The sequence below is a fragment of the Delphinus delphis genome, chromosome 14 (assembly GCF_949987515.2).
Source record: "Delphinus delphis chromosome 14, mDelDel1.2, whole genome shotgun sequence".
NCBI classification, from domain to species: Eukaryota; Metazoa; Chordata; class Mammalia; order Artiodactyla; family Delphinidae; genus Delphinus; species Delphinus delphis.
The window spans coordinates 53,064,171-53,089,959 of NC_082696.1; the positions used below are offsets into that span (position 1 = coordinate 53,064,171).

At 42.5% G+C, this 25,789-nt stretch overlaps 1 protein-coding gene across 1 annotated transcript in view; it reads left to right on the forward strand.

Annotated features, from left to right (window-relative positions):
• The window catches only part of PREP (prolyl endopeptidase), a 136,470-nt gene that overhangs the window by 59,248 nt on the left and 51,433 nt on the right, over positions 1–25,789 (forward strand). Inside the window, exons 8-10 of the mRNA XM_060030171.1 lie at positions 6,526–6,717; positions 10,895–11,092; positions 16,584–16,687. Of these exons, the coding sequence (XP_059886154.1) occupies positions 6,526–6,717; positions 10,895–11,092; positions 16,584–16,687 (494 nt within the window). The remainder of the gene's footprint in view (positions 1–6,525; positions 6,718–10,894; positions 11,093–16,583; positions 16,688–25,789) is intronic.

Consider the following 25,789-nt stretch of genomic DNA (forward strand, 5'->3'; position numbering starts at 1 on the left):
AACATAGAACTACAAAAGGAAGCTCAGTGTTTATCAGACACTTAAATTGTTCACTCAGCCATCTCTGGCATTACGAGGCAGACGACCTCTTGTTTCTAGGTAGCTGGGACAATTTTGACTCCCATGTTCATGCCTGGTGGGGCTGGACATCTTTTGGAGATGGAGAGGAAAGGAGGAGATAAACATTCCAGAAGCTTGAAACAGATGAGTTGTCTAAAGTTTAGCAAAGTCATCGGGGTGTTAAAAGTCAGACCAACAGGGGAGGAGGGCTTCTGTGAAAGGCAGGGAATTATTAGAAAATAAGTCTGTGTTTCAGAGACGGAATGCCAACAACCCAAAAGAATTGGAACGTCGAGAGACAGTATAAAAATAAGCAAAACATGAATTTTGAAGTAAAATATGAAGTACTAGTGATAAAAGTAATAATTTTACTAATTTTTAAGTTAGTGATTATAAAGGCTTTTTCTAGGAAAATGGCTCTGTGCCCTGAGAGATGGAAACTAGATTTGATTAGTTCGCCGTTAGCAAACAGTGCTGTTCAGAAGCCACGTGCAGCTTATTTTTGTCGCTTGAAGAACGCTGGGGTTCTTTGGGATGGTAGTTCGTATTGTTTATGTAGCATTTCCCGTGTGCCAGCTTCTGAGCTATGCGTGTCGATATTTCACTGTCTTCTTAACAACCTCTGAGGAGCACATGTTGTTATCCCAAGGAAGCTGAGGCTGGTGAGGCCAGTTAGCTTTCCTGATGCCATTGTAAGATTCAGACCCAGGTCAGTTGAATTCCACGCCCATGCTCTAACCGTCACCATGTGGCAGTTGTGACAGAATGGAGGCATCAGGCCGGAGAGGACAGCAGACTTCTGCTCTCCTCAGCCCTAGAGCATGAGCTGTGCATGCATCAGTTCCTGTTGTTAGAGGCCAGACCCTCTGTTTTGTCAAATGTAAGCGCGCTTTTTAGCTCCTATCACAAGAGAGCTTACAAAACGTTTTCTAGGCGATGTAGTTAATACCATTGATTTTCAAAGAAAGCAATACAAGTCACGACTTTGCTCTATGGAAAGCTTTAGATTACTTATGTTAAGCTCACCTTCACTCAGTAAACAGATTATTCCCCCACCAAGAAGCAGGTTTATAAAAAGTAATTTTAGGGCTTCTCTGGTGGCGCAGTGGTTGAGAGTCCTGCCGATGCAGTGGACATGAGTTCGTGCCCCGGTCTGGGAAGATCCCACATGCTGCGGAGCGGCTGGGTCCGTGAGCTATGGCCACTGAGCCTCCTCAACAGGAGAGGCCACAACAGTGAGAGGCCCACGTACCGCAAAAAAAAAAAAAAGTAATTTTAACTTGAATGTGGAGAAGTTTGGGAATCGAATTCTGTTGGCTTCAGAGGGAAGAATACCACTTCCAGACAAAAAGACCTCAGAAAAAGTGGGCAAAAAGTGAGATGGTTGGAGAGTCTAGCCACATCTCTTTTTTTGAAGTACCTTTCCTATTTCCCATTAAATCAACAGTGTTTTAACGTGTGAATAGCAAAACTGAATGAGCCCCATTGTTCAACTGGAATACCTTTTCTCTTAAATTATCTTGTGGCCAAAGCCTGAGGAGCAAAGGTTTCCAGAGAGCCAAGGGATTTCATGAGTCCTCATTTTAAATATGCTGCCCTGTGAGCCTGTACTTTGAACAGCTTTTCAGATTTTAATGGATTTGTAAAAATCCAGCCACATTCCTAAGTCTGCATGAATATATGACTTGTGTGTATTTATGACTAAAGTTAATGCTTCAGAAATTGGTGGCAGATAATGGCCACAAACTTTTTTATTGTTTTGGTGCTCTTTGGAGCTGGGTTATTTAAAACAAGTGCACCACATCTTCAGGCTCACCTGACTATACAGAGGTACTGAAGGAAATTTCTGCTGTGTTTTGCCTTTGGTGGATGTTCCCGTGACTTTTTTGCAGGCAGGGGGAGGTAGGGTCATAATAAATACCACTGCAATGGCTGAAAGACCTTTTCGGCAGAAACCGTAAGGTGGTTACTTTGAGAAATAAAGGTTTCACATCAGAAGATGTTTTATTGTCAGGGGAACACTTAAAGAATCTGACATTTCCCTGAACCAAGACTCTGTGTCTACAAATGTCACAGTCCAGAAAATTGTGTTTCATCATTCTTATTATAAACAAATGTAGCTTTCTGACTATCTGCAAATTTTGCATTACCAACTAATTTTTTAGCTTATTCTTATAAGGAATAGTCTTTGGGTTTCTTTTCCTTTTAAAGTATTGTTTTATGTAAACTAAGATGCAGTTTTCTTTGAATGGATCACCTGCTTTTGAGGTTAGCAGTTTGTCACTGGACAAGAAAATGTTTGGCTCAGATGCAGAACTTAATTGTTTATGGAAATTAATTGTAAGGATTTCTGTTTGTAGGAGTGTAGCAGATGATACACTCTGAATTATCTCCCAACTGAAGCAACTGAAATGTTGTAAAAAGTTAATAAAGCATCTTACTAAGTATATTGCTAATTGGCACAAAGGACGAGAAATCGTAAAGACCAAAGACAAAATGAAAGCCGGAGTCCTGGGATATAAGCTGGATTGTCCCAGAATGTTTCTGCTGGGCCTTGAGGCTGAGCTTCCCTTTGGTGGTGGTGTGAGGATTATTGAGAAATAAACCCGCCAGTGTTGGAGCCAGGGAGGAGGGGAGAGGCAGGGTATAGTAAGGAAACCTGCCTTGGAGGTTTGTCTCTACCTTGGAGGCAGGATGGGAATCCTCCTAAAACATGAGAAGGGCTGACCTTCACGTGGGTGCAAGTTGACTTGATTGTCTCGATGAGGTCCAAAAATCCTCATGCCAAGAATTTAAAGTGCTCCCAGGTTGGTTGCCTCCCAAGAGGGAAACAGAAGCCATATACACATCTTGTCTGAAATAGTGTCCCTTCAACCCAGGCCTTCAAGAATTCTCACAGATAGTGTTCCGAGGGAAGTCAGTTCACAATCAGAAATCACAGAGCAGATGAAGAAATTCACCAGCACGAGAAGTAGAGCCAGCAGAGTCACACCAGAGTGGAATTACCAGATTTCTACTGTAAAATAAGTGTGTAAATACACTTTTTAAAATAGTGATGCTGCTTTTTAAAAAAAATAAATGAGAAGCTTGGAAACATAAGCAAGAAACAAGATATTGTCAGTAATGACCAAACCTATTTGGAAGAGGATGAAGTAGAACTTCTAAAAATAGAAAAATGATTAACATTAAAAATTAAGTGATTAGATTAAAGAAGAGATTAGACATAGCTGAAGAGAGAATTAGTGAAATGAATATTAAAATAAATTACATAGAATGCAGCCCACCAAGAGGTGGAAAGCATATGAGTGGTTAAGAGACACAGAGAAGAGCAAATTGGGGCCCTCCAGTCTGCAGAAGACAACTGGCCAAAGATGTCAAAACGAAAATGATGTAGCTGTCTTAATATCCAAGTAGACTTCAAAGCAAAATGCATTACTAGAGATAAAACTCTATAATCATAAAAGGTTCAATTCAGTTTTATTTAGATATAATAATTCTAACTGTATATATCTAAGAGCATGATTTCAAAATACAGAGAGTAAAAGTTAACAGAAATACAAATAATAATGGACAAATCTACAATCATAGAGAAACATTTTAACAGACCTTTTCTTTGACTGATAGAAAAAATGGCCCTCTAAATCAGTAAATATATGGATTTGAACAAAAGATTAACAAATTACTTAGTAGACATTCTTAGCATATCACAGGGAAGGTCTGCAAAATACACGTTCTTTTTGGTCACATACAGGAACATTTTAAAATCATTTAAGAAAAAAAAATTAGGCCACAAAGCTTTTCTCAACAGATTTAAAAAGATTGAAATCATACAGAGTATGTTCTTTGTATACAGTAAGATTTAACCAGAAGTCGGTAACAATAACCAGAGGATGAATAATCTCACAAACATAATGTAAGGTCAGATATCAAGAACAGAAAGAAATCAGACACAAAAGAATAATGTGGTATGGTTTCATTCTATTAGAAGTTCAAAAATGAGGCAAAATTAGACTGTAGTGTTTGTGGCTGCATGTTAAGGCAGAAAACGAACAAAGAAAAATAAGAAAATGATTATCATAAAAGGGTGATAATTTCCTTCAGGAGGGAGGGGGCTTGTTCAGAGCATCACAGCACAAGAAGTTCCTTCTTGTTCTGTCATCAAAAATATATCAACTGTCCTTAAGTGCTTATTCTTCCAGATGAACTTCAGAATGATGTTGTCAGATTCCCTAAAAAGCTCATTTGGATTTTGGAATTGAAATTGTGTTAAATTTGTAGATTTCTTCTGGAATTATTTGCACCTTTGAAATACTGAGTCTTCCTATCTAGGGATATGGTATGTGTTTCCAGTTATCCAGGTTTTGTTTGTTGTTGTTTTTTAAGATTCCTTAGAAAAATTTTAGAGCTTTTCTCGTAGAGTCCACATTTCTTGTTAAGCACATTCTTAAGTATTCATTAATTTTACTGCTAATATAAATGAGGTCCCCTGTCCCCACCATGTTTTCCAACTGGTATTGCTAACATGTGGAAAAGCAGTAGATTTTTTTTAACTGCCTATCTTATTATTAGTTTTAATTCCAGCCGTTTATTTTAAAATAATATTTGTTGAGGTTTTTGTTGTAGGGTAGGTATCAGTCACTTATAATTGTCACATTTACTTGCTGTTTCTCGTCTACAGTTGAGAAAATGAGGCTCAGCAAGGTATAAAGAGATTGTTCAAGGTCACACAGCTAAATTGTCGCTGGAGCTGGGGTTTCAATTCAGTTATATCTAACTGAGAAACTCTCTGCCATGGGATTATATTTTCCCTGATTAATTTAATTCAACAACAAGTTATATAAAGATATTATGTTATAGAGATGAATGAGACAATGAACGTAAACTCGCCAGGAATATAAATGAACGATCTAAATTAATGTAGCAATTTCATTGTGAAATCGAAGGTAGGAGATTAATTGGAGAATAGCTGAGATCCGGCATTGCCTTTGAGCAGTTTAGAAGTCATAGAGCTTTTTCGTTTATAAGATTTTTGAGATGTCCTCTAAACATTTATGTCTGATACATTATGAACCAGATGTCTTCCCAGTGGATTTTTTTTTTTAATATTAACAGTGACATTTAGTGAGCCGTTTAAATGATGATGATGGGGGACACATTTAAGATCTCTTTGTAGCGTTGACCTTCTCCAGACTAGTTCTTAGAACAGAAGGACTGGAAAGTGTTCGTCCTTGCATTCAACACCAATTTTATTTTGCACCTTTGAAGATGCCACTCTGTCTGGGTGCTGAGTATTAAATAGTGAATAAAAAAGACAAATTATAAACAAGCAAATTAGGTACAGTTGACCCTTGAACCACTTGGAGGTTACAGTTGGCCCCCTGGATACATGGTCCCTCTGCATCCGTGGATTCAACCAACTGCAGATCAGGTAGTACTGCGGTATTTACTATTGAAAATAACCCCCTATAAGGGAACCCACGCAATTCAAACCCATGTTGTTCAAGGCTCAGGTGTATGTATCTTGAGAGAAGTGCTGTGAAGAAATGATCTGGGTGCAGGTGAGAGGGACCTAGCCATTTGAGAGTGGGGTAGGCAAGGGAAACAGCTTGTGACAAGGCCCTGAAGTGAAGCATGTCTTAAGGAACCTAACAGAGGCCACTGTTGCCAGAGGACAGGGAGCGAGGCAAAAGTTGGAACATCTGAGGTTAGCTAAGTGGGCAAGGACTGTAACATGCAGGACCATGGAGACCGAAAGAAGGAATTTGGATTTGATTCAAAGAGCAGTGGGGAAATTTCTCGGAAGGGTACCAACAGGGACCAGCTTAGGATAGTAAGACATGGTGGTGGCTGCTACCGAGAAGAACAAGAGGGGCAGTGGGCAGAGCAGGTGGGAAGCTGATGCCGCACACCAGGGTTCCCCAGCCACATACTGACATCTGGGGCTAGCTGGCTCTTTGTCAAAAGGGTATCTTGTGCCTTGAAGCAGCATCTCCGGCCTCTTCCCACTAGATGCTCGTAGTAGCCCTCCTCTCACTTGCCAAGTTGTAACAACCAAAAGGTCTGCAGACATTTCCAGAAGTCCGCTGGTGGGGGTGAGATCATCCCCAATTGTGAGCCACTGCTCATAACCAGAGGGAAATAAAGACTTGGCGTGGAGTGATGGCAGTAGAGGTAGAAAGACGTGCTCGGATTTGAGACCCTCTCAGGTAGAAGGGGATGTGCCGGATTATGTGGGGTAATGGGCTGAGAGAATTCTCCACTCTCCTTCATTGCCAGGTTTGCGTTATTTGGAAACCTTAAAATTTACCCACATTCGCCCTTGCTCTTTCTCATGCCTTAGGTCTTCCAAATATTGTGTCTGCTTTGTGTTCTATAGACAGAAAAGATCCATCCCCCGCCCCCCACATACAAACCACACCATTTCAAACCCTGGAGAGGTGACAGAGGTGCTTGGTCTCTCACCAGGAATCCTGAAGTGGGTGAAGCTGATCGACAACTTCGAAGGGGAATATGACTATGTAACCAACGAGGGCACGGTGTTCACGTTCAAGACAAATCGTCATTCTCCCAACTACCGCCTGATCAACATTGACTTCACAGATCCCGAGGAGTCCAGGTGGAAGGTGCTTGTTCCTGAGCACGAGAAAGACGTCTTGGGTAAGAGTACGTGCCGCTTGGAAGTTGTGCTTTTGTTTCTGGTAAGAACGTCAGGAAGTTGGTGCATCTCTCATTCTCCGGTGACCGGTTACAAGGTGAAGCACCTTCAACCTCTAATTGTGAAATGTCTCAGTAGCGCAACTAGGTGTTTACCGTGTGACGTCTTTGTAGTTAGTACAATACTGTGTGGGGTCTTCAAAAAATTGTGAAGGTGTGAATCCAGACCTTCAAAGGTAGTGCTTTTCTTTTATTAGAAAAAAAAATATCGGCCGTCTTTGTGTAGTTATTGTCTGATAATCACTAATGTTTAGTTTTTTTTAAATCAGTTGGATTCAGAATCCTTAGCTTTTAGCTTCTGAATAAGCTTTGGCTGTTCACAGTACACCTATTGTAGATCTTAGGGTGGGTTTACAGTCCTCTTACCGGAAAAGGGAAGAGACTCTTGTCAGAGTTAATTGAAATACATTGCACTTGATGCTGTGTGCACTGCGCTACGGTAACCTCTTGAGAGCCTCAGTTCTTTATCTGTCATGTTTCAGAGTTCCTTTAAGTTCCCATTACTGATTTTCTCAGTGATTTTCCAAAAATAATATACTGCTTTATAAGTTACTTCTTGCCTGAAAGCTGGATTTAAAATGAGACTCTCTAATTTTGTTACACTTTTTGACACAAAAGGAGAGTCGAGTACGTTCAAGCCAGTGAAGAGTTTGCTTGTGGAGGTGAACTTCTGCTGATGGGTTGAATGGGGATGAAATCTAGGGCCATCCCCCAATGGGAAGGTATAAGGTGTATATAATCAGGAAAATAATTCCTTTTGAGAGCTGCAGAGTGCCCCATTGTCACATAAAGCAGTCCTGGCATGGGTTTTTCAGTGAATTAAGGCACAAGTATTGGAGTCAGATCCAGGTGCACATCCTGGAAAAGTAAGGACGTCTTCCGCACTGGCTCAAGGCAGTGTGCTCTGTGCCTGCAGATATTTCAGCCTGGCCTTGCTTAGCGGGTAGAGCGGAAGGTGGTCAGCTGATTACAGCTGAGTCTCTGAGCGCTTCCCAAGGGCGCTCCCGCCGGGCCCTTGCTTGGGCAGTTCCCTTGGCCCAGGAGGAAGCGCTGCTCTGGGTGTTTGCCTGGGATCCCCTTCACCCCTGGGCTTCTGGCTCATCCCTCCGCCTGCTTCTGTAAAGAGGTCTGCAACACCTCAGGCAGTTCTGTCAGACAGGACCCAAGGCAGCCCCACCCATGCTCTTTCCTACACAACCCCCATTTGCAGCCCCAGGGCAGCAGCCCATCCCGGGCTCCTCCACAGTCCACAGTCCATACGTGCTTCTCAGCTTCGGATTAGGCACCCGTGCTCTGTCTCTCTCAGGCTGGGGTTTTCCCCAGCGGGGAGGGGGACTTACAGCATGACAGGGGCTCTTTCCAAGGAAATCGCCTCACCCTGTGTCCTCAAAACCTTCCATTCCGTCTCTGACCCTCGTATATTTGGTTGAGGGACCCACGAATCCTAGAACAGGTTTTCTGCCTTTTCCATGAACACCTTCATGTGACTTTGGTAACCTGATGACTTCTGTCCAAACTGAGACAGAATGTCCCCCCTAAGGGTGGTAAGAGCCAGCATTTAGTGAGTGCTTCCTAAGTGCCACAGGAGGGGCCCTCAGGCCTTGGTGGGTCCGGGGAGACTTGGTGGGCATGTCTTCCTGAACAGCGAGTGCCCTGGGTGTTTTTCAGGTTCGAGTCAGGTTGGAACAGCGATTCTCACATAGGGAAGCATCAGAGGTACAAATATTTCCCAAGGCGTGTGAATTTTCTGCCTTTTAAAGCCCCCCTAAGGCAGTTTTAACTATACCTTAAGGTGACATCCTATCTCACTTGCAGATCTAATGAAATGCAAATCAAGATTATATTTTTATAACCTTTCCTCTAAAAGGTTATAAGTTCTTTAGACTGGAAAGGGGAAACCTTCCATATTCACAGAACTCATCAATTCAAAGAGAAGCACAGTTGAATTTGCAGTGTGTCATTAGCACAGAACGCCCTATTGAGAATAAAAACTAGAGATGAGTCATAAAGTACAGCTGTAAAGTCAGAGCTTTTATTAACGACAGTCTACAAATCACCTTGTCCTTTTCTTATTCACTTCGTCTGTTTCAGAATTCTGATGTACTCGTAGTTAACACAGATTGATTATTTTTGGACAGAAATAATTTACTTCAGTTTTTTTCCCCTTACTTTCCTTAAAACATTAAAGCCACATGACATATATTGCTTGATTGAAGCACTTAAAAAGTCGTATTGGATGAGCAAATTACTTTCAGGTGTAAGAGTTCGTCCTTCTATCCTGACTTGAGGAAAAGTTTGCGGTAGTAATCTAAACCACCCGCCGAGACTGAGGCCCCTGGGGATTCTCAGAGCTCCCTCTGGCCTGTGTCTTGTTGATCATTCATAACGTTATATGCGTGAACTACTAGTTTCTTGGGTTTAAAAATAAGCAGTGTCAAGAGCCCCTTGCCCTGCATCCCACCATGAGACCCAAGAAAGGCTTTTCTTTTCCACGCGCTAGAGCTGTTCCCTGCAGCCCTGTCCTTGCTTCCATTTACTAAAGCATCTCTCCCTCTGGATGGCCTGTCCTTAGCGCTGGCGCATCTTATCCAGAGCACGACGGATTGTGCTTGGTGCCTGCCCCCCTGCTTTCTCCTTTCCTCCTCTGCTCACTCACCTCCGCTCTCCCAGCTCCGTCTCGGACGGTACCATACTGAAGCTGCAGCCCTGGACACGGAGGGGCCTCCTGTCTCTGCCTCACTTTCCTGTCCCCACACTTGCCACGTCCTGGTGAGTCTTCCTGGGAGATGCCTTCTGTTTCTTTGCCCCCTCCTCCAGACTTTATCCCCAGCTTGATATGGTGTTCTGCCCGGCTTCTTACAGTTGTGTGTTCGGGTCTCCCCTCCACCCTCTGTGCACCTCTGTTGTTCTCTGGTCAGTCGTCGGATGCATACATCTGATGCCATCTTTATGTGTGTCACCCTTCTCTCCAACAGTAGCTCCTCAGTAACGGCTGAGTCAGAAAGGCCTAAACTCGCCCCTACCTGGCTCACCCAGTCCCCCATCAAACCACCACTACTGCCCCCGCCCACCCCCGAATGGAGCAGCAGTTTTCTTCTTCTTCTTCTTTTTTTTTTTTTTTTTTTTTTTTTTGCGGTGTGTGGGCCTCTCACTGCCGTGGCCTCTCCCGTTGCGGAGCACAGGCTCCGGACGCGCAGGCTCAGCGGCCATGGCTCACGTGCCCAGCCACAAAGTGGGATCTTCCCCAATCAGGGCACGAACCCATGTCCCCTGCATCAGCAGGCGGACTCCCAACCACTGCGCCACCAGGGAAGCCCGGTTTTCTTCTTCTTGAAAATGGATCTCTACCTCGTTCTTTCTCCCAGTCTCCTTCCCTCGCTCCCTTCCTTCCTGCTGTTGGTTCATTCATGTTCCTTTTCTCTCTCCTCATCCCCAGCTCTGGCCTTCATTCCTTGAGTCATGTTTTCCCACCTTCTCGTCCCCCAGAGAGCTGTCCTGGTCCCGACACCACCAGGCCCCCCGCCTTCACACCCCTGCCCTCCAGACATAATTCAGCATTTGCTCAAGGGCTCTCTCTTATTTGGGGTCCCAACCAACCACTCACTCACCCTTGTTTACAAGTTACTACGTGTATTTTTACGCGATTGTGTCTCAAGGACAGAAATGACCTCATCTTCTTGCTGGTCCGTCCAGCACCCTGTAGGGTATCTGGCACATACATTTACATTTAATACAGATTGTTGAATAAACGATCCTGACAGATGTGGATCGTGATTCGGGCTTTGTTGTTTTCCTTCTTATACCTCCTGTAGCATGATATTGGACACAAAATAGGTAAGCAGGGTTATTTGTATCACACACGTTATCTAAATCATCCAAAGCTCCTGGCCCCAGGTGGAGACTATCTTGTTACCTCTGGAGATGACAGTGGCAGTGATTTATTAAAGGGATACGCTGAAAACATGATGCATGATTAACACCAATTATAAAATCCCTTGCAAGTCTCACTGCCGCAGAGCACAGTGTTGATTGAACTCAAGAACTATTGTTCGGTGACATGAGTATATTTTGGGCTAATTTTCAAAACCACATTATGCTTTATCTGTTGTTATCTTTTCAGAGTGGGTAGCTTGCGTCAGGTCCAACTTTTTGGTGTTATGCTACCTCCATAACGTGAAGAACACTCTGCAGCTTCACGACCTGGCCACCGGTGCTCTCCTCAAGACCTTCCCGCTTGAGGTCGGCAGCGTCGTGGGGTACAGCGGTCAGAAGAAGGACACCGAAATCTTCTATCAGTTTACTTCCTTTTTATCTCCAGGTGAGCGTCTTTCCACCAATGTTGTCCAATTTAAAAATCAGACTCACGTTTGGGTTTCTTTTGAGAAATCGAAATACAGTGCTGCGTTATTGAAAATCACATATGCTGTATTACAGCCAAAAGTACTTAGTGGGAGTAAAACAGTAAAACAGACGCTCAGAACAAAGGGAAACACGAACACCTAGAACTGCGCTCTCATTAATCTTATATCCTGAGTCTCTCTTCCAGGGACAGGACCATCTGTTGTTCTAGGTTGATGTGAAAAATTAGTATGAACAAGTATAACCTTAGAGTCAGCCTTTGGTCTACAAAACACACACAGTGCAAATAACTAAAAGTGTTCCATAAAAATCTGTAGTCACATCTGACATTAATAAATTGTTTTAAAACAATAAATTCTGCTCTTGTTAAACTGGATTAAAATGTAATTGTGAAAGTTTAGTCTTACATCATATGGGGGGGCGGAATTTGTTACTTGGTTCTAGTAGAAAAGGAAACACTTGTAAATTGCAATTTTATGGTATCAGTTAATTTTCCCCAAACTAAACGTAGCTTTCTGTATAACTTGTTTTTTTTTAAGTTGGTCACACTCATTTTGCTTGTTTCGGTTTTTTCCCGTTTCTCCACTTGGCTGCAGTGTTTCTGTTACAGCTGAAGCCATAACACATACCCTGATTTATCCCAGGAGCCTGGCTCAGTTGGCAGTGTACCGTTGACTGGGTAGACCCTATCCTGAAAGCAGTCTGGCTGAAAAGATGTCTGCACTTTGCTTGTTTGTTTTTTGAGCTCCTTCATCGTCCTTTCTGTCCTACCCGGTTTTGTTGCAATAGTTTGGTCCTCAGCAAATAAGGCAGACGTAGGGGAGAGCCCAGCAGGTGCAGAAGTGGCCTTGTCCTCCTCCCGGGGTTTGGCAGGTGACAGTGATGCCTGATACACTTTTTTTTTTCGTGCCTCTGAGTCACAGAGCAGGCAGTCTTTAAGGAATCTTATCGTCATGACAGGTTGCCATCAGGGTTATTAAAACCAAAAGAATGATGCTCTGTACGTAGGGCTGATGGTACCTCTGGAACACCTAGCAAGCTTTACTTGCCCATGTGCCTTTCAGAGGATCTCAAAGAGATGTGGAAACCATGCCCAGGGCCAGGAGTCTGGAACTGACAGGTCAAGAACCTCACATCAGGGTGTCTCGAGCCTCACCCCTCCTCCCCTGGGGCTTGGGGGACAGCGGCAGCCAGTGGACAGGAACCAAGAGAAGTAGCTTTCCTCCAGAGAGCCATTCTCAACCACTGCCGTGGGATCCACACTTTATTTCCTCAACTTACACTGGTTCCAGAAATTTGACTTTGGAAAACCTCATAGCCTCATATCACTTGAAACAGTGATAATGGATAAAGGGCAATGAGGACAACAGAGCAGCGCTGACTCACCTGCTCTTCATAAAAGCCAGAGTCCCCAGAGGCCTGTAAACCACCTTCAGTGACCCCATGTGGCCATTTATTTCAGGAACAAGTTCATCATTACCCAGGGCTGAAAGGGCTCACTGTCCCAGCATAAAATGATGAGTTCTGTACCAAGCAGTGAAATCCTATCCGTGACCGTGGCCGTGCGGTTTGGAAGGAGGAGTGTGTTGTCAGTGCTGTATGGACAGGACGCTCCTGAGCAAGCTTTAATTTGGTGCTGCCGTGCTTTGTTCTTCTCCTTTGTCTTTGCTTATTCATTTTGCCTCCTGCTTTTTCTTCTCTCTCCTTCATGTAATTTGATATCTAAAACCGGAGAACGGGGCTTCCAGACTCAGGCCTTCTTATCCAAATGTAAAAGTGGCCATCAGACAATTAAACTAGATTCCTCGAAAGCAGGAATGGCAGTGTGTACATACACACTCCCACATACATGCATGTCCGCTCAAAGGCTGTCTGGCGCTGGTCTCTGAAGATTGGCTGTCCACTACTGCAGTAAACAGCAGAGACACTAAATTATAAATAAAGCCCTGGGGCCAAAAATACCTGCAGTGCCAGCTGCTGTGGACACGTGGTACGTCTGGCAGGTGAACACCAGCTGACCGTTTCCCATGGAGGTACATCGTGAAGACACGTCTTGAGCCAAGCCATTTGTACCTTGAGTCGCACTTGGAAGAACAGAGGCAGCCAGGGCAGTTTGGAGCACGATACACTTATTCCCTGTGGCTCAAACCACTTAGTGGTCGAGCCGACTGATTCTGTACTCATGGAACCTTGGAGTGTTGTCTAAGGCTCACTCCAGACTTGCGTGTGTTGGAATAATCCAGTACAGGCGTCCCAGCTGCATGGCTCTGAGAGACGGAGAAGAAATCAAAGAACCTTTCCCAGGCTCTTTGGGAAGGCATAAAAATGTTTCAAGACTTTATTTTTTTAGAGCAGTTTTAGGTCCACAGCAAACCTGAAGGGCTGGTACAGAGATTTCCTATGCAGTCTCTGCCCCACACATGCACTACCTTTGCCATCATCAGCATCCCTGCTACAGGGTACATCCCCTGTGACAACTGATGAACCCGCATGGACACATGTCATAGTTGCCTGAAGTCCGTGACTTACCTTAGGAGTCACTCTTGGTGCTGTACATTCTAAGCTTGGAGAAATGTATGACGACGTGTATCCATCATTATGATACCGTGCAGAGTGTTTTCAGTGCCCTTAAAAGCCTCTGTGCTCAGCCCTTTTCATCCCTTCCCCCTGCCAAGCCCCTAACAACCACTGATCTTTTCACTATCTCCATAGCTTTGCCTTTTCCAGAATGTCATGTAGTGGACTCATAGATTACGTAGCCTTTTCAGGTTGGCTCCTTCACTTAGTAATGTGAGTTTAAGGTTGTTCCGTGGCTTGATGGCTTATTTCTTTCTAGCACTGAGTAATATTCCATTGCTTGGATGTCCCACAGTTTATTTACACATTCACCTACTGAAGGACATCTTGGTTGCTCCCAACTTTTGGCAATCATTAATAAAGCTGCTGTAAACATCTGTGTACAGGTTCTTGTGTGGACATGTTTTCGACTCCATTGGGTAAATAACCAAGGAGTGCAAACAATTTTTGAGAGACTTGTTCTAGTTTGTGGGGTTTTTTCTTTTAATAACCGTGAAACCCAACCTATAATCGGATGAAACAGTATCTACATGGGTCATCTTCACAAATTCCTTTTGCCTTCTTTTTGCACATCCGATTTTCCAGATTCCTCTGATGATTCTTTAGCAACCTCTAGGGTTGCCCCTTCCTCCTAACTCCCATTTCTTTCACCTCCTTACATTTATTCAGATTATATATAGCAGGAATATTCGAGCTAATCGTCCCTGCCTCTTTCCTATTGCTAGAATAGCCTTGTTAAAACACTGTTTCATCAGGAGACCCATGTCAAGTGCAGACACCTCGTGTGGTCTTAAGGGAATTCCATAATTCAGTTCTCTTTTGCCCTTAAACTTTGAAATTATTCCCCAGAGATCACCTGACCAGTCCTCTCTGATTCATGACTCTAGGATGGTTTCTCCAATCCCTTCCCCGCTCCTTGTACTTAAGCAAACCAATTCAGACAGGACACAAAGCATCATTAGACTACAAGAATTCATGTTACAGAGTGAATATGCAGTGGGCTAACCTGGACTGACCCCGATGGATCTATAAACAGAAAGTATCCATCAAATATATTAAGTACCAGTACCTTTAGGTTTAACCCAGCCTCCTCCAAGGTGCCGCTTCTGCCCCAAACAGAAGAATTAAAGTCAGGCACTCGGCACCCTTTCTCCCAACAGTAGCCAGCCCGTGTCCTATACTTATTTCATTCTGCTATTGGAGGGTTTGATGTCTCAATTATTCTAGATACACAGGCATTTAGAGTGTGTTTCCTACTCACTGTCTTTCACTGGGGTCACTGCCCCAGTAACTGGCCAGAGCTGGGAATCCTGGCCCCAGGGTCCTTCGTCGTTCACCGTAGTACAGGTAACAGTGATGCCGGGGTGAGTCCGATGCTCAAATGGCACGTGCTTGTTCTGCAGTCTCTTGTCGTCGTCGTTGTTTGGTCTAGAGTTTTTTCCAAGGATTCAGATGCTTTTTGTGTTTGGTTGAAGTGGGGCAGGTACTAATGAAGAAGCTCTTCAAAAATTAACATACATGTGAAGATAGCAATTTGCCCTCGAGATTACATTTATCTGGGCAAGTACAGTATTCAGTGTATCTGGTAATTTAGAACGTATGCCCAGAGTGTAGTCTGGAAGTATTTTATATATAAAGTCATATTCCAACAAACATCCAACTATAACTTAAACTAAGAAAGCCAGGACTTCGGTCATGTTACACATCTCCCCACTGTCAGTGTTAATCATATTCCCTATTATAAACCTTAAAATAATTTGTAAGCATGAGAAGTGAGATAACATTCATAGGGATTAGCAGTCCTGCTGTTAAGGAATCTGAATGTATTACTCTTTGCCAGTGGGGAGGGCAGAGTGCTGTTTCTCAGCTGTTAGTGAAGTTCATACGTACACAGAGGAGTTGAAAAGAAAGCAAGCTGCCATTTTAACACATGATCAATCAATTTGAATGTGCCCTGTGGGAGTACCGCTTAGTTTCTGGTTTTCCAGCAAGTATCAGGATCTCTAAATTGATTTTTCATATACTTGACAGCATATGTTTAAAGTATTCTGTGGGAGGGCTGTTTCCACACCAGCCACTCCAGATGACTAATTCTGTTTCATAAACTATAGCAATGTTGTTGTTTTCAAACAGTAACGATTCGTCTTAGTTATTGTTTCTTTGGTTTAGTTCTTGAATGTTAGAGTGTAGTAGCGTTAAATTAAGGAAATGGAATTTTCATTAGTGGTTAAAATAAGCTAAAATGTTGTGGTGTGTGTTCATCAATCTGTGTTGTGCACAATTACTGGGATAATCAAAATTTTAAAGGCAACTCCAAAAGGCTACCCTAAAAGGCTACCCTAAAAGGCTATCTTTGGTCCTTGACTGCTCTCCACATGTGTGTCCACAGATGGGTGGGTAGCAGGTAACAGGCGCCCCAGAGTTCCCATCAAGAGACCCCTGAATGGCTGTTGACTTTAGGCAAGTCATTTGAGTTTTCCATCTTAATCACTTCTCAGGTAAAACGGCCCTACATGAAGTTTCCCATCTTCTTTGACCCGTTCTCCTAAGTGACCTGGCGTGGGGAAGACCTATTAAGTTTCTGCAGTTAGGTTTAACTATTCTCATGGTCACAGAATGCATTAGAATCTTCTAAAATGAATACCCAGGTAACTGTTGTAAAACGGAAGGCCGAACACGATGGTGATGATGAAGTGTGAACTGGTGATGATGACATGGTGATGATGAAGTCAGGCACTCCACACACCTGACCATTGTGGGCTCTCTTGCTACAGTGACCTTACACGGCACTGCTGACTGTGCTTTGTGATCTTTGCCCCCCCTTGTATCTAGTGAATTTGTGGACTGAACTTAAGACTTCCACTTCCTTCTAGGTATCATTTATCACTGTGATCTGACCAAAGAGGAACTGGAGCCCAGAGTCTTCCGAGAGGTGACTGTGAAAGGAATCGATGCTTCCGATTACCAGACAGTTCAGGTATGGAGCATTTGATCCTGACAAAATCTGACTTTTGGGCCCTGCACACCCCACTTTGTCAGGAGCCGTGGAGGTAATCCACAACAATACGGGCAACAGATATTGGGGGAACTCCTGCTGTTTCTGGGCATTGAGCCAGGCGTGGTCCCTGTCCTCCGAGAGTTTAAAGGTTCTGCTCCCGGCACTGCTACTCTTGACACGAAGCCAGAGCCCCTTGTCTGGGTGCTCAAGGCAACACAGTTTGTCTGCTTGCTTGAAAGTGGGTTGTTTTCTGGCTCAGGTCTCGTGGTGTCATAAATAACAACATAGATCTGCTCTACATAAAATACTCAAGTGCTAGGAGCCAGCCCTTTCAGTCTGAAATTCGTCTGTATGTCTGGCTGGCACAGGGTGAGCGCGCCATAAAATATTAGAACGGATGAATGAACTGCTTAATTGTCATGGTACCACCAGTTCAGTCTCTGGTCACCATCTTTTCAGGTTAAGAATCTCCATTTTTGTTTTCGTAGCGCCCCAACTGTACTGAGTTTCTCAGAAACGGAATCACTTACTAATGGATGATGCAGGATGACTCTGTTCCTTTGCAGTGAGAGGTCACCTGTCAGGCACCAGGTGTTTATCAGGGCTCTCCCACCAGGGGGCTGGACCGCAGAGACCACAGATTAAGAATCAGACTGTTGTTTGTGAAGGAAAGTTAGAAAAAAGAGCACTGATGCCCCCGAGGATGTTTCTGTGAAACTAGGGCATCATTTTACCTCAGTGAATTGCCCTTCACCTGTCTAGGAGTAGTCTAGATAATGGGCTAGATGTAGTTCAAAAATAAATAAAACCTTTTTTTTTTTATGAATTATGCTTTTTATTTATTTATTTTTGTTTATGTTTTTTTAACATCCATATTGGAGTATAATGGCTTTTCAATGGTGTGTTAGTTTCTGCTTTATAACGTAGTGCATCAGCTATACATATACATATATCCCCATACCTCCTCCCTCTTGCATCTCCCTCCCACCCTCCCTATCCCACCCCTCTAGGTGGTCACAAAGCACCAAGCTGATCTCCCTGTGTTGTGCGGCTGCTTCCCACTAGCTATCTATTTTACATTTGGTAGTATATATAAGTCCGTGCCACTCTCTTACTTCATCTGAACCAGCTTACCCTTCCCCCTCCCCGTGTCCTCAAGTTCATTCTCTACGTCTGCATCTTTATTCCTGTCCTGCCCCGAGGTTCTTCATAACCTTTTTTTTTTTTTTTTTAGATTCCGTATATATGCATTAGCACACGGTGTTTGTTTTTCTCTTTCTGACTTCCTTCACTCTGTATGACATCCACCCCACTACAAATAACTCAATTTTGTTTCTTTTTACGGCTGAGTAATATTCCATTGTATATCTGTGCCACATCTTCTTTTACCATTCATCTGTCGATGGACACCTAGGTTGCTTCCATGTCCTGGCTATTGTAAATAAAGCTGCAGTGAACATTTTGGTACATGACTCTTTTTGAATTATGGTTTTCTCAGGGTATATGCCCAGGAGTGGGATTGCTGGGTTGTATGGTAGTTCTATTTTCAGTTTATTAATGAGCCTCCATAGTGGCTGTATCAATTTACATTCCCACCAACAGTGCAAGAGGGTTCCCTTTTCTCCACACCCTCTCCAGCATTTATTGTTTATAGATTTTTTGATGACGGCCATTCTGACTGGTGTCAGGTGATACCTCACTGTAGTTTTGATTTGCATTTCTGTAATGATAAGTGATGTTGAGCATTCTTTCATGTGTTTGTTCTCAATCTGTATATCTTCTTTGGAGAAATGTCTGTTTACGTCTGCCCATTTGTGGATTGGGCTGTTTGTTTTTTTGATGAGCTGCATGAGCTGCTTGTAAAGTTTGGAGATTAATCCTTTGTCAGTTGCTTCATTTGCAAATATTTTCTCCCATTCTGAGGGTTGTCTTTTGGTCTTGTTTCTGGTTTCCTTTGCTGTGCAAAAGCTTTGAAGTTTCATTAGGTCCCATTTGTTTATTTTTGTTTTTATTTCCATTTCTCTAGGAGGTGGGTCAAAAAGGATCTTGCTGTGATTTATGTCATAGAGTGTTCTGCCTATGTTTTCCTCTAAGAGTTTCATAGTGCCTGGCTTTACATTTAGGTCTTTAATCCATTTTGAGTTTATTTTTTTGTATGGTGTTAGGGAGTGTTCTAATTTCATTCTTTTACAAGTAGCTGTCCGGTTTTCCCAGCACCACTTACTGAAGATGCTGTCTTTTCTCCATTGTATATTCTTGCCTCTGTTATCAAAAATAAGGTGACATATGTGCATGGGTTTATCTCTGGGCTTTCTGTCCTGTTCCGTTGATCTATATTTCTGTTTTTGTGCCAGTACCATACTGTCTTGATTACTGTAGCTTTCTAGTATAGTCTGAAGTCAGGGAGCCTGATTACTCCAGCTCCGTTTTTCTTTTTAAGATTGCTTTGGCTATTCGGGGTCTTTTGTGTTTCAATACAAATTGTGAAATTTTTTGTTCTAGTTCAGTGAAAAATGCCAGTGGTAGTTTGATAGGGATTGCATTGAATCTGTAGATTGCTTTGGGTAGTATAGTCATTTTCACAATGTTGATTCTTCCAATCCAAGAACATGGTAATCCAATCCAATCCATCTGTTTGTATCATCTTTATTTTCTTTCATCAGTGTCTTATAGTTTTCTGCATACACATCTTTTGTCTCCTTAGGTAGGTTTATTCCTAGGTATTTTATTCTTTTTCTCGCACTGGTAAATGGGAGTGTTTCCTTAATTTCTCTTTCAGATTTTTCATCATTATTATATAGGAATGCAAGAGATTTCTGTGCATTAATTTTGTATCCTGCTACTTTACCAAATTCATTGATTAGCTCTAGTAGTTTTCTGGTAGCATCTTTAGGATTCTCTATGTGTAGTATCATGTCATCTGCCAACAGTGACAGCTTTACTTCTTCTTTTCTGATTTGGATTCTTTTTATTTCTTTTTCTTCTCTGATTGCTGTGGCTAAAACTTCCAAAACTTTGTTGAATAGTGATGCTGAGAGTGGGTAACCGTGTCTTGTTCCTGATCTTAGTGGAAATGGTTTCAGAGTTTCACCGTTGAGAACGATGTTGTCTGTGGGTTTGTCTTCTATGGCCTTTATTATGTTGAGGAAAGTTCCCTCTATGCCTATTTTCTGGAGGGTTTTTATCATAAATGGGTGTTGAATTTTGTTGAAAGCTTTTTCTGCATCTATTGAGATGATCATATGGATTTTCTCCTTGAATTTGTTAATATGATGTATCACATTGATTGATTTGCATATAGTGAAGAATCCTTGCATTCCTGGGATAAACCCCACTTGATCATGGTGTATGGTCCTTTTAATGTGTTGTTGGATTCTGTTTCCTAGTATTTTGTTGAGGATTTTTGCATCTATGTTCATCAGTGATAATGGCCTGTAGTTTTCTTTCTTTGTGACATCTTTGTCTGGTTTCGGTATCAGGGTGGTGGTGGCCTCGTACAGTTAGTTTAGGAGTGTTCCTCCCTCTGCTATATTTTGGAAGAGTTTGAGAAGGATAGGTGTTAGCTCTTCTCTAAATGTTTGATAGAATTCACCTGAGAATCCATCTGGTCCTGGGCTTTTGTTTGTTGGAAGATTTTTAATCACAGTCTCAATATCACTGCTTGTGATTGGTTTGTTTATATTTTCTATTTCTTCCTGGTTCAGTGTCAGAAGACTGTGCTTTTCTAAGAATTTGTCCATTTCTTCCAGGTTGTCCGTTTTATTGGCATAGAGTTGCTTGTAGTAATCTCTCATGATCCTTTGTATTTCTGTAGTATCAGTTGTTACTTCTCCTTTTTCATTTCTAATTCTATTGATTTGAGTCTTCTCCCTTTTTTTCTTTATGAGTCTGGCTAATGGTTTATCAATTTTGATTATTTTCTCAAAAAACCAGCTTTTAGTTTTATTGATCTTTGCTATTGTTTCCTTCATTTCTTTTTCATTTATTTCTGATCTGATCTTTATGATTTCTTTCCTTCTGCTAACTTTGGGGTTTTTTTTTTCTTCTTTCTCTAATTGCTTTAGGTGTAAGTTCCGGTTGTTTATTTGAGATATTTCTTGTTTCCTGAGGCAGGATTGTATTGCTATAAACTTCCCTCTTAGAACTGCTCTTGCTGCATCCCAAAGGTTTTGGGTCATCGTGTTTTCATTGTCATTTATTTCTAGGTATTTTTTGATTTCCTCTTTGATTTCTTCAGTGATCTCTTGGTTATTAAGTAGTGTATTGTTTAGCCTCCATGTGTTTGTATTTCTTACAGATTTTTTCCTGTAATTGATATCTAGTCTCATCGTGTTGTGGTCAGAAAAGATACTTGATGTGATTTCAGTTTTCTTAAATTTACCAAGGCTTGATTTGTGACCCAAGATATGATCTATCCTGGAGAATGTTCCATAAGCACTTGAGAAAAAAGTGTATTCTGTTGTTTTTGGATGGAATGTCCTATAAATATCAATTAAGTCCATCTTTTAATGTGTCATTTAAAGCTTGTGTTTCCTTATTTATTTTCATTTTGGATGATCTGTCCATTGGTGAAAGTGGGGTGTTAGAGTCCCCTACTCTGATTGTGTTACTGTCAGTTTCCCTTTTTATGGCTGTTAGCATTTGCCTTATGTATTGAGGTGCTCCTATGTTGGGTGCATAAATATTTACAGTTGTTATATCTTCTTCTTGGATTGATCCTTTGATCATTATGTAGTGTCCTTCTTTGTCTCTTGTAATAGTCTTTATTTTAAAGTCTATTTTGTGTGATATGAGAATTGCTACTTCAGCTTTCTTTTGATTTGCATTTGCATGGAATATATGTTTCCATCCCCTCACTTTCAGTCTGTTGGTGTTCCTAGGTTTGATGTGCGTCTCTTGTAGGTAGCATATATACGGGTCTTGTTTTTGTATCCATTTAGCTAGTCTATGTCTTTTGGTTGGAGCATTTAGTCCATTTACATTTAAGGTAATTTTCGATATGTATGTTCCTATTACCATTTTCTTAATTGTTTTGGGTTTGTTATTGTAGGTCTTTTCCTTCTCTTGTGTTTCCTGCCTAGAGAAGTTCCTTTAGCATTTGTTGTAAAGCTGGTTGGTGGTGCTGAATCCTCTTAGCTTTTGCTTGTCTGTAAAGCTTTTAATTTCTCCGTCAAATCTGAATGAGATCCTTGCCAGGTAGAGTAATCTTGGTTGTAGGTTCTGCCCTTTCATCACTTTAAATATGTTCTGCCACAATGTGTCCTGCCACTCCCTTCTGGCTTGCACAGTTTCTGCTGAAAGATCAGCTGTTAACCTTATGGGGATTCCCTTGTATGTTATTTTTCCCTTGTTGCTTTTAATATTTTTTCTTTGTATTTAAATTTTGATAGTTTGATTAGTATGTGTCTTGGTGTGTTTCTCCTTGGATTTATCCTGTATAGGACTCTGTGCTTCCTGGACTTGATTGATTATTTCCTTTCCCATGTTAGGGAAGTTTTCAACTAAAATCTCTTCAAATATGTTCTCAGTACTTTTCTTTTTCTCTTCTTCTTCTGGGACCCCTATAATTCGAATGTTGGTGCATTTAATGTTGTCGTGGAAGTCTCTGCAACTGTCCTCAATTCTTTTCATTCTTTTTTCTGTATTCTGCTCTGCAGTAGTTATTTCCACTATTTTATCTTCCAGGTCACTTATCCGTTCTTCTGCGTCAGTTATTGTGCTCTTGGTTACTTGTAGAGAATTTTTAATTTCATTTATTGTGTTGTTCCTCATTGTTTGTTTGTTCTTTAGTTCTTCTAGGTCCTTGTTAAACGTTTCTTATATTTTCTCCATTCTATTTCCAAGATTTTGGATCATCTTTACTATCATTACTCTGAATTCTTTTTCAGGTAGACTGCCTATTTCGTCTTCATTTGTTTGGTCTGCTGGGTTTTTACCTTGCTCCTTCATCTGCTGTGTGTTTCTCTGTCTTCTCCTTTTGCTTAACTTACTGTGTTTGGGGTCTCCTTTTTGCAGTCTGCAGGTTCGCATTTCCTGTTGTTTTTGGTGTCTGCCCCCAGTGGGTAAAGTTGGTTCAGTGGGTTATGTAGGCTTCCTGATGGAGGGGACTGGTGCCTGTGTTCTGGTGGGTGAGGCTGGATTTCGTCTTTCTGGTGGGCAGGACCGTGTCCGGTGGTATGTTTTGGGGTGTCTGTGACCTTATTATGATTTTAGGCAGCCTCTCTGCTAATGGGTGGCGTTGTGTTCCTGTCTTGGTAGTTGTTGGGCATAGGGTGTCCAGCACTATAGCTTGCTGGTCGTTGAGTGGAGCTGGGTCTTAGGGTTGAAATGGTGATCCCTAGGAGAGCTTTCACTGTTTGATATTACGTGGAGCCAGGAGGTCTCTGGTGGACCAATGTCTTGAACTCAGCTCTCCCACCTCAGAGGCTCAGGCCTGAGACTCAGCCAGAGCACCAAGACCCTGGCAGCCACACAGCTCAGAAGAAAAGGGAGAAAAAAGGAAGGAAGGAAGATAGAAAAAAATAAAATAATGTTATTAAAATAAACAATAAAAAGTAATTATTAAAAATAAAAAAATTTTAAAGTAATAAAAAAAGAAAGAAAGAAGAGAGGAACCAAACCAAAAAACAAATCCACCAATGATAACAAGCGCTGAAAACTATACTAAAAAAAAAACGAACAGAACCCTAGGACAAATGGTAAAAGCCAAGCTATACAGACAAAATCACACACAGAAGCATATACATATGCACTCACAAAACGAGAAAAGGGAAAAATATATATATATCATTGCTCCCAATGTCCACCTTCTCAGTTTGGGATGACTCGTTGTCTATTCATGTATTCCACAGATGCAGGTTCATCAAGTTGATTGTGGAGCTTTAATCCGCTGCTCCTGAGGCTGCTGGGAGAGATTTCCCTTTCTCTTCTCTTTTCCCACAGCTCCTGGGGTTCAGCTTTGGATTGGCCCCGCCTCTGCGTGTAGGTCGCCTGAGGGCGTCTGTTCTTCGCTCAGGGAGGATGGGGTTAAAGGAGCAGCTGCTTCAGGGACTCTGGCTCACTCAGGCCGAGGGGAGGGAGGGGTGCGGATGCGGGGCGAGCCTGCGGCGGCAGAGGCCAGCATGACGTTGCACCAGCCTGCGGCGCGCTGTGCATTCTCCCAGGGGAGTTGTCCCTGGATCCTGGGACCCTGGCAGTGGTGGGCTGCACAGGCTCCCCGGAAGCGGGGTGTGGATAGTGACCTGTGCTCGCACACAGGCTTCTTGGTGGCGGCAGCAGCAGCCTTAGCATCTCATGCCCGTCTCTGGGTCCACACTGATAGCTGCAGCTCGCGCCGGTCTCTGGAGTTCGTTTAGGCGGTGCTCTGAATCCCCTCTCCTCGCACACCCCAAAACAATGATCTCTTGCCTCTTAGGCAGATCCAGGCTTTTTCCAGGTAAATAAAACTTTGTTTACAAAACCAATGGCGGACTGGATCTGGCCGCGGGCTGCAGTTTGCCAGCCCCTCTTCTATATCAGAGGTGAACATACTGGCCTCCGGTTTTATTGGAGAGCAGCCACACCTGTTTGTTCACACAGTGTCTGTGGCTGCCTTAGTGCTTTACTTGTGCAGCAGAGACTGCCTGGCCCACAAAGGCTAAAGCTCTTAGTATTTGGCCCTCTAAGACAAAGTTTTCTGATCCTTAGTCTGTAGAAATAGTATTTATAAAATCAGAGTGTTCTCAGTAGACATACAGGGCCTTTGTCTTGAAGCTCTGTCAGGCCTGAAATCTACATGTACTTCTTGGGTGACATTGGGTGAATCATTTAACTTTCCTGCCACAGTTTTTTCAGCTGTAAAACAGAGTTAGTGCGTATTTTGCAGCATTCCTGCAGGATTCTGTGAGATGATATATGCAGGCATACCTTGTTTTATATATACAGGCATACCTTGTTTGATATATACAGGCATACCTTGTTTGATATATACAGGCATACCTTGTTTGATATATACAGGCATACCTTGTTTTATATATACAGGCATACCTTGTTTGATTGTGCTTCGCTTTATTGCACTTTGCAGGTACTGTATTTTTTTTACAGATTGAAGGTTTGTGGCAACCGTGTGCCGAGCAAATCTGTGTTGGTGCCATTTTTCCGACAGCGTTTGTCCACTTCATGTCTCTGTTGTATTTTGGTAATTCTTGCAAAATTTCAAACTTTTTCATTTTTATTATTATATTTGTTATGATCTGTGATCAGTGATCTTTGATGTTACTATTGCAAAAAAGATTATGACTCACTGAAGGCTCAGGTGATGGTAGGCATTTTCCAGCAATAAAGTGTTCTTTAAGATATGTACATTGTTGGGCTTCCCTGGTGGTGCAGTGGTTGAGAGTCTGCCTGCTGATTCAGGGGACGCGGGTTTGTGCCCTGGTCCGGGAGAATCCCACATGCCGCGGAGCGGCTGGGCCCGTGGGCCATGGCTGCTGAGCCTGCGCATCCGGAGCCTGTGCTCCACAACGGGAGAGGCCACAACAGTGAGAGGCCCGCCTACCGCAAAAAAAAAAAAAAGATACGTACATTGTTTTTTAGACTTCATGCTATTGCACACTGAATAGACTACAGTATAGCGCAAATGTAACTTTTCTTTGCACTGGGAAACCAGAAAATTCATGTGACTGGCTTTTTTCTGATACTTGGTTTATTGTGGTGGTCTGGAACTGAATCTGCAGTACCTCCAAGGTATGCCCATATTAAGTGTCTGGCACATAGAATATAATCAGTGTTAGAAATAAATTCAGCAGACTTTTAGTTTTCCACAGCTATTTTGGCTTCTTTCATTTTCAGGGTGAGCCATTGCCTGTAGAGGTATCTTTTAGGGGCAGTAGCCCCTGTCTGGTGCTTATATGGTGCGTTAATTCACCATAGTCCTGCATTAGACTTTTAAAATCACTTGTAGGCTGTCATTCTTTGCTGTTTTCCGTTTTCTCCATGTGTAAAAAATCTGTCCCTATCAACTGTAACATTTGACCTTCTCAGGAACTACTTCTAGTCCCTGCCTGGGCATCCTCAGGCGCACGCGCACGTGTGTGTGTGACG